This window comes from Brachyhypopomus gauderio, unplaced genomic scaffold (assembly GCF_052324685.1).
Source record: "Brachyhypopomus gauderio isolate BG-103 unplaced genomic scaffold, BGAUD_0.2 sc107, whole genome shotgun sequence".
Taxonomy (NCBI): Eukaryota; Metazoa; Chordata; class Actinopteri; order Gymnotiformes; family Hypopomidae; genus Brachyhypopomus; species Brachyhypopomus gauderio.
This window is the reverse complement of record NW_027506928.1, coordinates 297501-315510: the sequence shown is the minus strand read 5'-3', so window position 1 is coordinate 315510 and position 18010 is coordinate 297501. Positions and strand designations below refer to the sequence as shown.

Genomic DNA, 18010 nt, shown 5'->3' with positions numbered 1-18010 from the left:
TGTGTATACGTGTGTATGGGTGTGTGTGTGTGTGTGTGTGGTTGTTTGTGTATGGGTGTGTGATTGTGTGTGTATACGTGTGTGTTCACACTGCAGGTTTGTTATGAGGTCATCAGTGGAACAACACGGTGCAGTTTTAGTTACGACATTCTGTCACATTATCAAGTCACACGAGGAAGAGACTATTGCTATGGTTACCGACTTGTTGTGAACAAACGTCACGTGACTGGGTGTTTAGGCTTGGTCACGTGACATGGGCGTTTCTCGTGTTTACATCCCTCGTGTGTTCGTGTCGCGTTATCTCCATTATCTTTATTATCTCCGGGATGTTCCGGTGTCTCCCGTGATTCCTGCGTGCTGCTCTTCACGGAAGTAGCGGGGCTCGCGGACGTTATTCGGTAGGACGCGCTCATGTGTTCCGCCGTTTAGTGTGATTATATTGTCCGTTTGGGTGTGTCCGTCTGTGTTGGACTGGTCTTGTGTGCGGGTGTCGGTTCTCTAACTGCGTGTGTAAGATGTCGGACTCGCTCGTTTCATTCACGTTTATTGTGATCTGATCAATCAGAAATACGACGTCACCACTGCCAGTCAAGCAGCTTCCGCTTTGGCGTCACTTCCGGGTGGCACGCGCCCGCAGGAAGTGGCAGCGTGTGGCACTTAATTTAGTTTATAACTTTTATTAGTTATCAGTAAAATATGAGCTTGGACACGGAAAAGTAGCTTTGTACTGGTTTCAAATATGAGTCTAAATAATCTCCAGACGTAGATCACAGTGTTCAGGGTTCATAATCAGGATTATAAATGTGTTGTATCTGGTACCAGGAGGCAGAGTTGCCAGGTTCGCTGTTTTCACGCCAAATTGGGCTTGTTCGAAACTCCTTCCGCGGGTAAAAATTCTGGGGTCGTGGGGTGAGGTTTTTTGGTCTACTTTTGAGTTGGGCCACCGCGGGAGTTACAAGTCAACACTAAGAATCGATGGCGATATAATACTTAATTTGTCTCCATTTTAAACACTCAAACCCCCCCCCCTCCGACTACTTACTACACTCGATTTTATCATGCATATTATGTACAATTTCTGAGGGTCCAGTGATCCGGAGGAGCTTGGAGTGATCTGTAAATGTGAAGAAGAATCAAAGTGCAGTGTAGAAAACGGTCGTGAAGTACACAGTGTTTCCATAGAAACAGGATATTTTGGACAGTCCTTCATCAGTTTCTGTAGCACTTTACGTACATGTCAGGAATGCCACCTGATCTTTCTTAATCAACCTCACCTGCCCCTCATCACCACGCCCCCTTCAGCCTTACTTAAGCACTTCACCAACACATCTCAGTTGCGAAGTATTGCCGACTCATGCCGCGTACCAAGCCGTTCTATATCCTGTCTGCTCTCCTGTGTTCTGACCCTCGCTTACGTCCCCGACCTTGTCCCCTGCCTAATCCCTCTGTACCTCCTGACTTCTGCTCCCCCGTTATGACCCTGGACTGTCCTGACCACGCCAAGAACACGCTGTTACTGATCCTAGTACTCGTGATTCACCTGCCTGTGTTTGTACCAGCGTCTCATTTAAATAAAAGCGGTGTTCTTCCGCATTTGGATCCCTCTCTGCCTGTTCAATACGTTACAGTACACATCTGGACTTCTGTACAAAATGTCCTGTTTCTATGGAAACAATGTGTACTGCATTACCATTTTAATCTCTTTTTCTCCTTTCATTTTCTTTCTGTTGTAGTTGTATTTCTGCCCAGAGACTTTGTGGGATTTTAAATACATTTATTTTTACATTTTTTAAATGTATTTAAACATTGCAGGTTATCTGCTGAAATCCAGACTGAAATCCAAAACTGTTCACATCTCGGGTGTTTTAGGTGTTGAATAAACGTTATACTGTTGAATGTGAATAGGTAAAACATATGCTGCATTCATTGTAGGCTGTTCCATCAATGTAAAAACTGCTGTTTATTATTTAGGTTTTTTATTTCTATTTCTTGTACTAAATGTTCATACTGTAACTGTGATTGAGTTTCATTGTGAATTATATAGCAGCCTTAACCTGTTTTGTTTAGTTCTGGTCTAATATAGGACCGTGTTCTCTTACACAGATGGAGAGTGTTTGGGTGATGACACTGTTCCTCCACTGGTCTCTCTCAGGTACTGTAAAGGAACTCCAGGAAATTACATTCTCATTTTTTATCTGAAAATTGTCTTTGGCCCTGATGAAACAGTAATGAAATACAACATCTGTTTAAACACATGAGTACATTACCAGTCCAAAGGCTGTAGTTCTCAGTGTAAATGCTGGTGTGTCATATCTCTGTGGATCAGAGGAAGAATGCTGTTCTCAGTTAGTGTGCTCTTGTAATTTATTAAGTGCGTTTAGATGTTGTTCAGGCCCGGAGGTGACGTAGTCATGTCTGTGTATAACAGCTTGCAGGTTTAGTTCTGTGGAGCACTGATGGGGTGGCTGATATCCAAGGGGAGTGCAAAACATTTTATGTTTTGTTTTTTTTTGAAACAGGTGAGACAGTTTTACAATCAGACAATTAACATCTCCACAGTTTTACATAACCACCTGACCACATATCCCACCTAACCTAATCAAACCCCTTGTATTACCCCCCCCCTCCCCCACCCAAACACTTATCCCAATTTTTTAATTTCCAAAATTGGTGTCCCAATATAAATGCCAAACATTGAAGTCTACCTGACACGGACACAACCAAAATGGCCAAATAAGGTTTTGTTCAATCTGTATTTGATCAGTTTTTGTTATTTTGTTCATTGACCAGTCACAGAACACTATATCTAAAAGGAAGGAGAGCGGTGAGAGACGGCAGCCCAGTCCTCCGCGCTAAAGAGAATACAAACCAATGTCTCCCATGTACACAACGAGAAGCTGTAGGGGAGTTATATCCATACAACAAAATCAGTACCTAGACCAAATCTGTCCTAAATAAACATAGGTAGTTTCTCTCCACCATATCGTAGGGAAATTGGTCTGTAACTATCACAGTAATATGGGTCCTTGCCTTTCTTACGTAGTAATGATATTTACTACTGATATTACTTTCTAAAGAAGTAATGATATGAGGCAATTGATAATGTGGGGGGTAGGGTTCCCCTTGATAAGGAATAGTTATAGACCCTAATCCACTGAGGCACAAGCAGGTCTGTGAACAGTTTCTTTTATCTTCTGTGAAACCATCATGGCCAGGAGACTTGCCAAATTGTATTAATTTCAGAGGGATGTGAGACTAGGACTCCTGAAGCTATCTGAACACCCAGAACTGATACCGCAGTGCTACGTATACGAGACGGATTCAGTAATAGCTTGCCGACTTTATCCACTTGATTGAAATATGACTGTCTAATGTTCTTGATTAGTGTTTCAGTTAAACGAGTAGTCAATAGGTCATATTTAGCATGTAAATGGAGCCACTGTTTATATATACACACCTGGTACATCCCAACACAGCCCATTGCAGAGGAACCTGTCTAACTGCTCTGCTCTGCCTCCAGGAACTTGGCCGCATTACAAATCCCTGTACATAAACATCACTGAAATAGAAACCAAAATAAAAAGAGAGAACAGGACCGGTTCACAAAAGTCACACAGTGCTGTATATGTATGTCACATATGACATGGGACGGCCCAGTTAAACACCATGTATGTTACATATGACATGGGACAGCCCAGTTAAATGCAAACACTCAGATAAATTCATGCTAGTTAGCTGTTCAAACTCAAAGTCTTGGAAATGGAAGAATTGAGTCCCATTGTGCCCTGTGGCCATTTAGAAAGAACATAAAAACAAAAAGTAGCTCGTGCAAAACATAAATAATGTCTCAGTATAAAAGCAAAAGTCGTAGAACGTAAAAATTGTTTCTAGACAAAAGAAAATACAAATAAATGCTAATAATTGCACTGTTTTGACTCAGTCTTTAATGTAGAGATATTGAGTCTTAGTGAGCCGACAAAATATCCAGACCTAGAAAATGCAAAAGTTAGTCATGAATTTGTCAAAAAGCCAGCCAGAAAATCTGTAGCATCCACCACCAAGGCAAACGTTTTCTTTCATGATTACCAAGAGCCTTGTAGGGAACAGTAGTGCTGGTTTTAGACTGTTTGTAGAGGCCAAAAGTGTCACGACATGTTGCCCCGCAGTCATGGCCTGGCGGTTAGGGAACTGGTCTTGTGACCGGAGGGTCGTGGGTTCGATTCCCAGACAGGCCATGACTGAGGTGCCCTTGAGCAAGGCACCTAACCCCAACTGCTCCCCGGGCGCCGGGCTAGGGCTGCCCACCGCTCTGGGTACGTTTGATCCACAGCCCCCTAGTAATCACTAGTGTGTGTGTGTGTGTGTGTGTTCTGACTGCACAGATGGGTTAAAAGCGGAGGACAAATTTCGATTGGGGTGTAAAAATCACAATTGACGAAATATGGCACTTTTTTTTTTCTCTGCTCCACAACCTCAGGGGTGTAATCCTCATAAATAATCAGGTCACATTTATATTGAAGTTTACCACGCATCTTCCTCACCTCATGTATTATTTTGTCCTTGTGTTGAAAGTATGCAAATGACGACAGTTCACAGCCTCTGCACGGTTTTAGGTTTCGTGTGGCCCTATCAATCTGTGCTGGGGAGGAGGACAAGTCAAAAATCTCCATCAGTAATCCCAAAAAAAGGATAAAGTTTGAGTGCCTCAAATGATTCGGGTAAACCCACAATTCAGATGTTGTTCTGGTGACTATGGCGTTCTTAGCATTATGCCTCTCAAGGGCTAGCATGCAGTCCATAGCTGAGTTTGAATAAGTCTCCAAGGACGATAGTTTCTGTTTGTTATCCAGCGCCGTGGTCTGAATCTCGCTAAGTTTTATTTCCACAAGGCCAATCGCTGATTTTAATTAATCTGTGATAGCTTTATGGTGCTCCCCAAGCAAGTGTGAGTCGCTATGATGGTCTGGGTGGTGTGAAATATCTGTGTGTAGTGTATGTTTGTGGAGTGTCTATGTGTGTGGACAGTGAGTGTGTGTGTGGTGTACAGTGAGTATGTGTGTGGAGTATTTGTGTGTGTGGTGTACAGTGAGTATGTGTGTTCACCGTGGTGATGTTCCTCATTACAGGAGCTTGGAGGTTCAGACTGCAGGGTGGAGATGATGTTGTTGCTGATAGTGGTTCTGACGTCACTCTGCTGTGTTCACTCAAATCCTACAACCTCTCTGTGAGTACTGTGGACATGGAAGTGATGTGGACCAGACCAGACCTGAATAACAGAGTAGTGCATCACTATAAGAATAAAACAGACCAGACTGGTGATCAGGACCCTTCATACAGAGGCAGAACATCTCTGTTTATAGAGGAACTACACCAGGGCAACACCTCACTGCTCCTGAAGAAAGTTCAATGGTCTGATCAGGGAGTATACAAGTGTGGAGTTCAGGGCAAAGACGCCACTGTTCAACTCACTGTTGAAGGTAAGAGACACGTTTCCTGTGTGCTTTTGTCACGTCTAGCCCCGCCCCCACCTGTCAGGTCTGTTTTGCTTATGCATGGACCCTCCTTTAATTTGTAACCCCACCCCTTGGTATTGTGCTCAGGTGTTCCTTGTTTTGTAGCCCCGCCCCTTGTTACTGTGCTCAGGTGTTCCTTGTTTTGTAGCCCCGCCCCTTGTTACTGTGCTCAGGTGTTCCTTGTTTTGTAGCCCCGCCCCTTGTTACTGTGCTCAGGTGTTCCTTGTTTTGTAGCCCCGCCCCTTGTTACTGTGCTCAGGTGTTCCTTGTTTTGTAGCCACGCCCCTTGTTACTGTGCTCAGGTGGTCCTTGTTTTGTAGCCCCGCCCCTTGTTACTGTGCTCAGGTGTTCCTTGTTTTGTAGCCCCGCCCCTTGTTACTGTGCTCAGGTGTTCCTTGTTTTGTAGCCCCGCCCCTTGTTACTGTGCTCAGGTGTTCCTTGTTTTGTAGCCCCGCCCCTTGTTACTGTGCTCAGGTGTTCCTTGTTTTGTAGCCCCGCCCCTTGTTACTGTGCTCAGGTGTTCCTTGTTTTGTAGCCCCGCCCCTTGTTACTGTGCTCAGGTGTTCCTTGTTTTGTAGCCCCGCCCCTTGTTACTGTGCTCAGGTGGTCCTTGTTTTGTAGCCACGCCCCTTGTTACTGTGCTCAGGTGGTCCTTGTTTTGTAGCCACGCCCCTTGTTACTGTGCTCAGGTGTTCCTTGTTTTGTAGCCCCGCCCCTTGTTACTGTGCTCAGGTGTTCCTTGTTTTGTCAAGTCTGTTGTCCATGTTTTTGAGTGTTCAAATCAGTTAAAGGAATAACAGATATATATATATATATAATAAGGAATTTAACAGGTTTATATTTTAATAAGTGTACACAGCAGAGGAAGTAAAACACATTACTGCTTCCTGGTTAAAGGATCTTTAGGGCTCTGTGTGTCATCAGAACATGATCCTCGTTTCTCATGTGTACAGTGCTGAGCTGTTTTATGGTCTCTTAATACACAGATATTGGAACAGCTCCAGAGATCCTTGTGTTGAGCACAGATGTCTCAGGAGTGATCAGCCTACTGTGTGAAACTACAGGCTGGAAGTTTGAACCTGAAGTTCTGTGGTTGGGCAGTGAGGGAAATAATAGTTTGCTTTATAAACACAGTGGACGCATTAACGTGAGTAGCATCATCACTGTGCAGAAGACGGAGACCAACTGCTGTACCTGCGTAGTCCAAGAGGGAGAGCAGAGGATGGAGACATCATTTAACGTCAGCGGTGAGTCTGCTCCTCAAGACGTATCTAGATGGTAAACAAAAAAATAATGAAGCAAAGAAGAACATCAACGTTTTGAAATTACACAAATGTTCATGTATGTATTAAATGTAATTAACAGTAGATAGAACAAAGCTGAAACAGCTGAGCTCTAAACTCTGTGTCGGCTGTTTAGTGTTCAGTTTTCGTCCATATACTATATGTACTATATATACTATATATATTATATGGACTATATGTACTATATGTACTATATATACTATAAGTACTATATATATTATATGTACTATATATACTATATATACTATATATATTCTATGTACTATATATACTATATGTACTATATATACTATATGTACTATATATTCTATACCCTACGTGGATTCATCATTCATCATGACAGAATGTACTATACTATATGTACTATATGTACTATACTCCACGTGGATTCTACAGAGTGTGGAACTTGTAGAGCGAATAAATGAACAGTTTGAGTTCTTCTAAAGCACATGTAGCAATACAAAAAAAGGGCACAAATTCTGTGTATTGCTGCAAATTTTCCTCCACAGATCCAACAGAGGTTGACATAAGATGGTCCCATTTTAGCATCCATACTGACCACATCTGCATTTCAGATTTAACACGAGGATGTTGGATACTTGGAGGGTTTCTGTATTTCTGCTGTAGTTCTCATGATATCAGGTAGCAGAAAAGACACAGCCCCTTGTGACGGACGGTTGAGTCCCCCTCTGAGTCTTGGTTCCTCTCAAGGTTTCTTCCTCATGCTCTTAGGGAGTTTATCTTGCCACTGTCGCCCTTGGCTTGCTCACTGGGGGCTAGGACTCGGCACTTGTAAAGCTGCTTTGTGACAACAACTGTTGTAAAAGGCGCTATATAAATAAATTTTTTATTTGATTTGGTACTTTTGTGAAAGATTGAACTCAGACATGACGTTGGTCCATCTTGCAGCCTTGCCCCACAAACTCCATTTCCCAGAATTCCCTGTTCCAACTAACCCGATCCTCCTTCCATCATTACTAGGGTTCATCTGTACATGTCCCCTACACCTATAAATAGCTACACATATTCCCATTTGAGATGTATTGCCTATGGTCAGGGTTGTTTTTTCTGCCTAGGCTGTGACTTCAGGGAAACACCTTGACGTTAGCCCACGACCCTACCTTGACCTCTCAGTGAACTGGTTTGTCTCCCTGCAGGGTCCTGAGGTGTGTTGGTTCTCAATAGGAAAGAGACAGAGTTGATCGTACCAAGAAGCGCTTTATTGAGGAGTGATTACAGTATATACTGATTAAAATATGCTGAATCAAAGTAAATAGGAAGTTTGTGCAAGGGAGGACAGACACGTGGTTAATATTGGTGGATATGACAGAAGTAGCCCTCCCATTACTGACCCCATTCTGTTGATTGGCTGTAGTTTGGATACCCACACTGGATATTAAACTAGGACCTGTAAAGATCTGCATGGGTCTTGATTTCTTCTTCTGTGCCACAGACATCACAGGAATCTTTATTGGACAGTCCAAAAGAGTTGAAATGCAGTACAAGCAGATTCAATAGGAAATCAGTGTAATCAGTGTAATGTGATTTGCCAGAAGCAGGATTGAACCTTGGATGGTGTAACCGAGGCTAACTGGGTGAGCCATGTAGGTTTGAAGGTAGGACCCAAGTGCTGGGACAGACGTTGAGACCCTGCAGCTGGGACAGACGTTGAGACCCTGCAGATGGGACAGACGTTGAGACCCTGCAGCTGGGACAGACATTGAGACCCTGCAGCTGGGACAGAATTTGTTGCATGGCCTGATCATGTCAATTTGGAAGTGAGATAAATAGAGTTTATAAGTGCAGATCAGGATTTGAACCCAGATCTCTGCGTTGGTAACCCGACACTCTACCGCCAGACCGTGGCTTGATTATCTCATGGTGACAATAATCCACCCCTGGAATCAACCCTTACAGTTATCAGACAAAAAGACAAAATCTGTGTAGGTTGTAGAACCAGTGAGATGGTTAAAAAAATTGCTTAATATGCCAACTGGGACAATATTTCATATTGTATATGGTTTTCTGAAGATGTTATATAGTATCTCGGAAGAATCAACAGGTGATGGACAAGTAACCTTAGTAACCATTAGAGTTTGGAAGATGGGATCTCTCTCTCTATAGTCTGCAGCGGTACCTTCACTCACTTGAATTCTCTCTGGGGTTAGGTGTTCCTTGTAAGTGGGAACCTAGGTTCAAATCCAGCTCAGGATAAGTCATCCTGTTACACGTATTTTAATGGCACACACAAAAATTATAAACCGAACAAAATTACAAACGTAGTTTGATTTCATCTTTCTAACAGGTTTAAGACTAAAAGTGCTTCTGTTTAAGCCCATTTGTTATGCACTATCTTGTATATTTGACCCCTTCCCTATATTTAGGTAAATGTGATTATTTAAACTCCTGTTAACCTGCTTGATTCTTTGGTTTATCCACAGGTGTTGGAACTCATCCAGAGATCAGAGAATGGTACACTGATAACTCAGGTGATAACTCAGGTGGGGTTCATCTTCTATGTGAAATTGAAGGCTGGTGGCCTGAAGCTGAGCTCCAGTGGCTGGACAGCAGGAGAACAGAACTCTATAGTGTACCTGAACAAACACACGGAGACAGAGTGGTTCACCACATCACTGTGTACAGGAATGAAGACAACATCTACTACTGCAGAGTGAAACAGCACCCCATGATGGAGACACACATTTACATCTTTGGTGTGTAGCCCTGCACTACTGAAAAACACTGGAAATACTCACACGTAGTTTCACAGTGTGATTGTGTAATGACAATGTCATAAGTAAGAAGACATAAACACAACTGATCTGTCCTCACTAATGACACCAGAGTGGTGCTGGTATTACATCACTAATGACACCAGAGTGATGCTGGTATTACATCACTAATGACACCAGAGTGATGCTGGTATTACATCACTAATGACACCGGAGTGATGCTGGTATTACATCACTAATGACACCGGAGTGGTGCTGGTATTACATCACTAATGACACCGGAGTGATGCTGGTATTACATCACTAATGACACCGGAGTGATGCTGGTATTACATCACTAATGACACCGGAGTGGTGCTGGTATTACATCACTAATGACACCGGAGCGATGCTGGTATTACATCACTAATGACACCGGAGTGATGCTGGTATTACATCACTAATGACACCGGAGCGATGCTGGTATTGCATCACTAATGACACCAGAGCGATGCTGGTATTGCATCACTAATGACACCGGAGTGATGCTGGTATTACATCACTAATGACACCGGAGTGATGCTGGTATTACATCACTAATGACACCGGAGTGATGCTGGTATTACATCACTAATGACACCTGAGTGATGCTGGTATTACATCACTAATGACACCAGAATGATGCTGGTATTACATCACTAATGACACCAGAGTGATGCTGGTATTACATCACTAATGACACCGGAGCGATGCTGGTATTACATCACTAATGACACCAGAGCGATGCTGGTATTACATCACTAATGACACCGGAGCGATGCTGGTATTGCATCACTAATGACACCGGAGTGATGCTGGTATTACATCACTGATAACACCAGAGTGATGGTGGTATTACATCACTAATGACACCAGAGTGATACTGGTATTACATCACTAATGACACCAGAGTGATGGTGGTATTACATCACTAATGACACCAGAGTGATGCTGGTGTTACATCACTAATGACACCAGAGTGATGCTGGTATTACATCACTGTTATATCAGTACTGAACAGAGTGCAACAGTAGTTTGCCTATATGCAGTCAGTTATAATTTATTTCTGGTCTGTTCACACACAGATATTAAATATTTTATCATGGCAATGCCGAGAGATATTACACAATGTGAGCTGCATTTTTCCCAAAAACATCTTGAAGTGACAAATTCTAGGATTTAACAAATGAATTTTCTTCCTGTTGAAATATCAGTGACTTGAACCCTTTTGATTGTGTTGTAGGTCATCGATTCATCCAAATGAAATACGTCATCATTGGAATACTTGGGACTGGAGTTGTTGTAACTCTCGTGGGCACTTTCATATTTTTGAAATGCCGAGGTAAACCTGGAGCTGAGACTCACATCCTTACACCACAGTGCTCACAAGCTGTCTGTCTGCACCATGAATGTCTCATCAAGTTCATATTATTTATATTTTTGCATTTGATTTGTTTAATGCTTTGCGGCGGTGCACAGGGTGAAATAATTGTTGAAACACGTGTAGCCTGTGTTTCTGTGTGATTCACTGCACCGCATGTGTCTCAGTGTCTTTAACCCTTAAATTTGCATTTACATGTTCATATTTTCATTATCATTCGTTTTCTTCTTTTTTGCATATTCTTCATCTCTAACACTGTTTCACTGATAGTAAAATAGGCAGGCTACTGATTACCCCTTTCAGGACAGAAAGATTAAAAAAAGATTTTGTATGTATAAAATTATCCACTAATCAGTTGTTGGTATGAAATAACATATTAGAACAGTAATTTATCACTGGACATAAATGTCACGTCTTGTCACGTCTTGTCACGCCTGGCCCTGCCCCCGGGGCAGACCTACGTTTCGGTTCTTTCCTTGTGCCACGCCCCTAGACATGGCCTACCCAGCCGTTTCACGTCAGTCCATAATTCAGTGTGCTTAATAGCAGGAGTCAAGGGTTGACCCTCAGGGTTCATTGTTTGAAGAGGGCAGTCATGGCCTGGTGGTTAGGGAACTGGTCTTGTGACCAGAGGGTTGTGGGTTCGATTCCCAGACCTGAGGCCATGACTGATGTGCCCCTGAGCAAGGCCCTTAACCCTCAATTGCTCACTTGTATAAAATAAAAGAGATAAAAATGTAAGTCGCTCTGGATAACGGCGTCTGCCAAATGCCATAAATGTAAATGTAAATGAAGAGTTTGTTTAAAGTATCGTTCTAGTATTGTAATGGTATCTGGTCTAGGATTTTCGAGTAGTACATCTTTGTAAAGTGTTCATGTTTAAGATCTTTGTGTTTAGTGTTTCTGGTTGGTGGTTTTACGTTAGCCGGGTGTAAATCTGTTGATGTGTGCTTCATGCTTCTTCCTAGTTTGTACGCTGCATGTATGATGCCTGAGAGTTTGTATGTATACGTGGTTAATGTGTAGCCATGTGTGTTTAAGTCTTTAAGTTCCTTGTTTCTGTGTTCCGGTTAGCTAAGTGTGTGTTATCACGCCTCATTGTTGGCGTTCTGTCCGTTTATCTGTCATGTTGAATAATGTTAAATGTGAAAACCCCAATAATAATGTCGGTCACTCTCCTCGACGTGTGTGTCCGCCTCAGGATTACACTACACCCGCAGTGCTGAACGCTAGTGGAGGTTGTAGTAATACTACAGTAGTGTTATGATCATGGGCGTGGTAGTGGGGGGGGGGGGAAGTGGACCTGACTACCATGGGCCCGAGTAGAGAGAGGGGCCCATTTTGCTCATGTGCCTCGTTTACTGTCATTTATAGGGGCCCACTGACATTGAGAGCGTACAGGGCCCAGAATTTGCTGCTATGCCCCTGATTATGATACACAGTAGTAGTGTACTGTAGTGATTATGATACACAGTAGTAGTGTACTGTAGTGATTATGATACACAGTAGTAGTGTACTGTAGTGATTATGATGCACAGTAGTAGTGTACTGTAGTGATTATGATGCACAGTGTCTGTAGTGGTGTAGGACAGTTCAGTAGTTTTAAGTTCAGACCTTCACAATATGAATAAAAAGAGCAATAGGGCTTTTATTGATGTGTTCAGCACCACCATATGACTTTGACATAATATGAGAAGATAAATGAGGAAATATTTAAGTGCATATCAGGTACACTGTTCATATGTCTTTCTAAGTTATCAACACTGCTAACATGTTCGCTGAATAAGCAGGACTGCACTATAGTCCAGACAGCAATATGAACAAACTCATACTGGTGTAGATTCTGTACTGGGTGGATATTTAAACTCATACTGGTGTAGATTCTGTACTGGGTGGATATTTAAACTCATACTGGTTTAGAGACTGTGCTGGGTGGATATTTAAACTCGTACTGGTGTAGATTCTGTACTGGGTGGATATTTAAACTCATACTAGTGTAGATTCTGTACTGGGTGGATATTTAAACTCGTACTAGTGTAGATTCTGTACTGGGTGGATATTTAAACTCATACTGGTGTAGATTCTGTACTGGGTAGTAGTCTGAGTCTGAGTAGTGTCTGTCTGTGTGTGTGTGTGTGTGTGTGTGTGTGTGTGTGTGTGTGTGTGTGTGTGTGTGTGTGTGTTGCTTGTATGCCCAGTGGTGGATGGTGCTCTGCCACTAGGGTCTGTCCTCTCTCCCCTTCCTGCACCCCATTCAGTCCCCCAGGGGGCTGTGGCTTCCGGTAGAGAGTACGCTGTGTGCAATTGGCTGCCGCTTCTCACCGGTGTGTGTGTGATTGGTTGTCTGTGACTTGTACCTGTGTTAAATTGTAAAGCGCCTTGGGAATCTGGAAAAGGCGCTATATAAATCGAACGTTCATTCATTCATTCTGGGTGGATATTTAAACTCATACTGGTGTAGGTTCTGTACTGGGTGGATATTTAAACTCATACTGGTGTAGATTCTGTACTGGGTGGATATTTAAACTCATACTGGTGTAGATTCTGTACTGGGTGGATATTTAAACTCATACTGGTGTAGATTATGTACTTGGTGGATATTTAAACTCATACTGGTGTAGATTCTGTACTGGGTGGATATTTAAACTCGTACTGGTGTAGATTCTGTACTGGGTGGATATTTAAACTCATACTGGTGTAGATTCTGTACTGGGTGGATATTTAAACTCATACTGGTGTAGATTCTGTACTGGGTGGATATTTAAACTCGTACTGGTGTAGATTCTGTACTGGGTGGATATTTAAACTCATACTGGTGTAGATTCTGTACTGGGTGGATATTTAAACTCATACTGGTGTAGATTCTGTACTGGGTGGATATTTAAACTCATACTGGTGTAGATTCTGTACTGGGTGGATATTTAAACTCGTACTGGTGTAGATTCTGTACTGGGTGGATATTTAAACTCGTACTGGTGTAGATTCTGTACTGGGTGGATATTTAAACTCATACTGGTGTAGATTCTGTACTGGGTGGATATTTAAACTCGTACTGGTGTAGATTCTGTACTGGGTGGATGTTTAAACTCTCTTGTTTGCTGATCTTCTGTGTTTTGTGTTTCTCTCTTTTCAGCAAAGGGACAAAAGGATTCCCTCCACTAAAGCGGTTTCCATGGTGACCACACCCTGTGATCTCTGCTTGGCTCTCTGACTCCTCCCCCTTTCAGCTTCTTTCTGCTCATGTTTTGATGACGTTCACTCTCACGTGACTGGGTACGATCTGCTCACGTCACTGGGTACGATCTGCTCACGTTACTGGGTACGATCTGCTCACGTCACTGGGTACGATCTGCTCACGTCACTGGGTACGATCTGCTCACGTCACTGGGTACGATCTGCTCACGTCACTGGGTACGATCTGCTCACGTCACTGGGTACGATCTGCTCACGTCACTGGGTACGATCTGCTCACGTCACTGGGTACGATCTGCTCACGTCACTGGGTACGATCTGCTCACGTCACTGGGTACGATCTGCTCACATTACTGGGTACGATCTGCTCACTTCCAGTACACCAGTATAATAAACACTATATTATATATTTTATATATAAAATGACACAATAAAAGTCAGAAGCAGTTGGGTTAGATAATAAAGTACAATGATTTATTTTAACAAAGCATGGATTAACCTTTGAGATCTCATTCACACACACACAAGCTCTCTTTTTTGCAGACGCCTTGTGAGTTTGTGACAGGGATCTCTTGGAGAAGGGTCTCTGGGCTCTCTGCAACAGACACCTTGTGTGTGTGTGAATGAGATCTCAAGGGTTAATCCATGTTATGTTAAAATAAATAATTGTACTTTATTATCTAACCCAACTTCTGACTTTTATTGTGCTCACCATTTAAGGGTTTCAGAATTTCTAACACAAGTATTAACAAATATTAAAAGTTTGTTTTGTGATTTTAAATATATGTTTGTAATCTGTTTGGTAAACACGGCCACTAGAGGGAGCCATATTTACATAAACTGCCTACCAGGAAGACTTTTCCTTCTGTTTGTAATTAACACATTTTTATATGAATTAATAAATATTTATGTATTATAAATTTACAGTAATTGTGTATTCCTGCTTTTTCCAGTTTGTCCTTTCAGTTGTCAGGTCATGTTTATTTTACAGTTCAGGCCCGTAGCCAGCATTGTGATGGGGGGGATCTTTTTCCCCCAAAAGTTGACTTCATTTGGCTCTCTACTCCAATGCCCCCTAAATACACGAGCGCACTTCAAACCTTTTAATTTACACATATTTTATTCATTATAAGCAAGGTTGCCAACTTTTCAAAATCACTACCCACTGAGCAAAGACACGTCCCCACTGAAAAGCCAGAATGAAAGTTTTTGCGACGTCTTTTTAAACGTCTTTTGAACGTCTATTAGCCTACTGACGTCAACTGAATGTCAGTAATAGACGTTCAAAAGACGTATAAAAAAGACGTCGCAAAAACTTTCACTCTGGCTTTTTAGTGGACGTCTTTTAAACGTCTGAGGAAGACGTTTAATTCACGTCTCTTGGACATGTCTTTGCTCAGTGGGATACAGCGACGGCTGTTGATTGCCTGCATTTTTATTTTTACATGAACTATTGTAATAATATACAATTCTGACAAACGAATAGCACATATTGTATCAGAAAGACGCATATTCTGCATACGCGAACCAGTTTTGCACCCTCTCCATATTATATAAAGCGCGCAAAAATGTTCGCGCTCATTTTCAATAATGTTTGTATTCCAAGTATCATCGTGTGGTACACAGACTATTTGTAACGTATCGATCAGACAGACAAGGATCTAAGTGCGGATAACAACCGCTTTTATTGAAACAGCAATCAGCACTTGAACAGGTGAGATACTCCGTTCAGGGTGTGTGGTGCAGGAGTATTGTAATCGTGGTCAGGACAGTCCAGGGTCATGCCGGTGAGACAGAAGCCAGGAGGTACAGAGGGACTAGGCAGGTGACGAGGTCTAAAAGGAGAGCAGAGGTCAGTAGCCTACACAGGAAGGCAGAAACAGAGAGACCGCTCGGTACGTGGCATGGCACCAATCCTTCACAACCCAGAAGCGAGAGGAGGAGACTTAAATAGTAGCGAAAGGGGCGGGGCGATGAGTAACAGGTGAACCGCATCACACGGCGATCATGTGCTGTTCCTGACACAATTAATACACTTTTTTTCTTTTCTGTTTAATATTTCATATTCTCCCTAAGACTGCCTGCAAATCACAGCTGAGGTAGAGACATAATTAAAATCCGCATTTGCTACAAGACAAAGTCCTGAATTGAGAAACACAGAAGTAGTAAGCTAGCTAATTTAATATTTTGCATTGCACTGACAATATGCTGGTGTCTCACAAAATACATATAGTAGCTACATCATTATTGTAATAGAACAAACTAGCTTTGCCTGTCGCTCCTCGCGCTCTGCTCTCTTCACCAGGAAAATGATGAGTGCGGTCACTTCTCTGCTTTTGATTGTGCAGTGAGTGCATGATTACTGAGTGACAGCTGAAACTGGCCAGTACGAGAATAAAAAAAGTGTGTGTGTGTAGGGGGGGGGGGCATAGAATAGTAAAGGATTGAACATTAAATATGCAGTAGTTAGTATATTTAACAAATAGCTAAATATGATGTGAAAATATTAATGTGGATAGTGAACTCTATTTCGCACGTCCACTGACATCCAATAAAGGTCCTAGTCAGACGTGTGAATAATGAACCATTTTGCACGTCCACTGACATCCAATAAAGGTTCTAGTCAGACGTGTGAATAGTGAACCCTTTTGCACGTCCACTGACATCCAATAAAGGTCCTAGTCAGACGTTCAGATAGAAAACTCGTCATGCACGTCCATAGACGTCTAGCTGAGGTCCTAGTCGGACTGTCAGATTTTGAACCAGTTTTGAACGTCCACCAGACGTGCATAAGTGAGTCTGGACTGACCGAATCATAGATGTGGATCGGAGATAAATAAACTTTTTTCAGCGTGAGAAATCGGATGTATGGTGTGAGAGCGTGTGAAGACAGTCAAATGCGTGTGTCTTACGCTCATTACGTGAGAGTTGGCAACACTGTTATAAGTTCGTTGTGAGTCTGTTGTTGCTGTCCTTATTTGTTCGTCTGTATATTCACCGGAGATTAACAATTCATTCATTGAATAGCCTACCTATCTTGAGGGGCATGTGTGTACGGAGGGAGGGGGGATCGAACAGTCATCACAGAGAGATACATAAATAAACTCGGATATTTAATGGATATTTAAACTCGTACTGGTGTAGATTCTGTACTGGGTGGATATTTAAACTCATACTGGTGTAGATTCTGTACTGGGTGGATATTTAAACTCATACTGGTGTAGATTCTGTACTGGGTGGATATATAAACTCATACTGGTGTGGATTCTGTACTGGGTGGATATATAAACTCATACTGGTGTAGATTCTGTACTGGGTGGATATATAAACTCATACTGGTATAGATTATGTACTGGGTGGATATTTAAACTCATACTGGTGTAGATTCTGTACTGGGTGGATATTTAAACTCGTACTGGTGTAGATTCTGTACTGGGTGGATATTTAAACTCGTACTGGTGTAGATTCTGTACTGGGTGGATATTTAAACTCATACTGGTGTAGATTCTGTACTGGGTGGATATTTAAACTCATACTGGTGTAGATTCTGTACTGGGTGGATATTTAAACTCATACTGGTGTAGATTCTGTACTGGGTGGATATTTAAACTCATACTGGTGTAGATTCTGTACTGGGTGGATATTTAAACTCATACTGGTGTAGATTCTGTACTGGGTGGATATTTAAACTCATACTGGTGTAGATTCTGTACTGGGTGGATATTTAAACTCGTACTGGTGTAGATTCTGTACTGGGTGGATATTTAAACTCATGTTTGTTCATCTTCTGTTTCTGTCTTTTCAGCACGAGGACAAATGGATTCCCCCCCACCAAGGTGGTTCCCATGGTGACCACACCCTGTGATCTTT

At 42.3% G+C, this 18010-nt stretch overlaps 1 protein-coding gene across 2 annotated transcripts in view; it reads left to right on the top strand.

Annotated features, from left to right (window-relative positions):
* Positions 1-258: 258 nt before the first annotated feature.
* Positions 259-18010, top strand: part of LOC143497356 (butyrophilin-like protein 10) — an 18028-nt gene continuing 276 nt past the window's right edge. The window contains exons 1-8 of one of the 2 annotated variants that reach the window (XR_013125850.1): positions 259-398; positions 2104-2152; positions 5127-5477; positions 6500-6760; positions 9259-9531; positions 10811-10909; positions 14082-14474; positions 17946-18010. The exon at positions 17946-18010 is cut by the window's right edge and continues 276 nt beyond it. Coding sequence is in view for 1 of the 2 variants with exons in the window: in XM_076993264.1 (XP_076849379.1) it covers positions 2104-2152; positions 5127-5477; positions 6500-6760; positions 9259-9531; positions 10811-10909; positions 14082-14110 (1062 nt within the window). In the remaining variant the exon portion in view is untranslated. Of the gene's footprint in view, positions 399-2103; positions 2153-5126; positions 5478-6499; positions 6761-9258; positions 9532-10810; positions 10910-14081; positions 14616-17945 lie in introns of those variants that run through there. The other variant, XM_076993264.1, reaches the window with a different exon arrangement.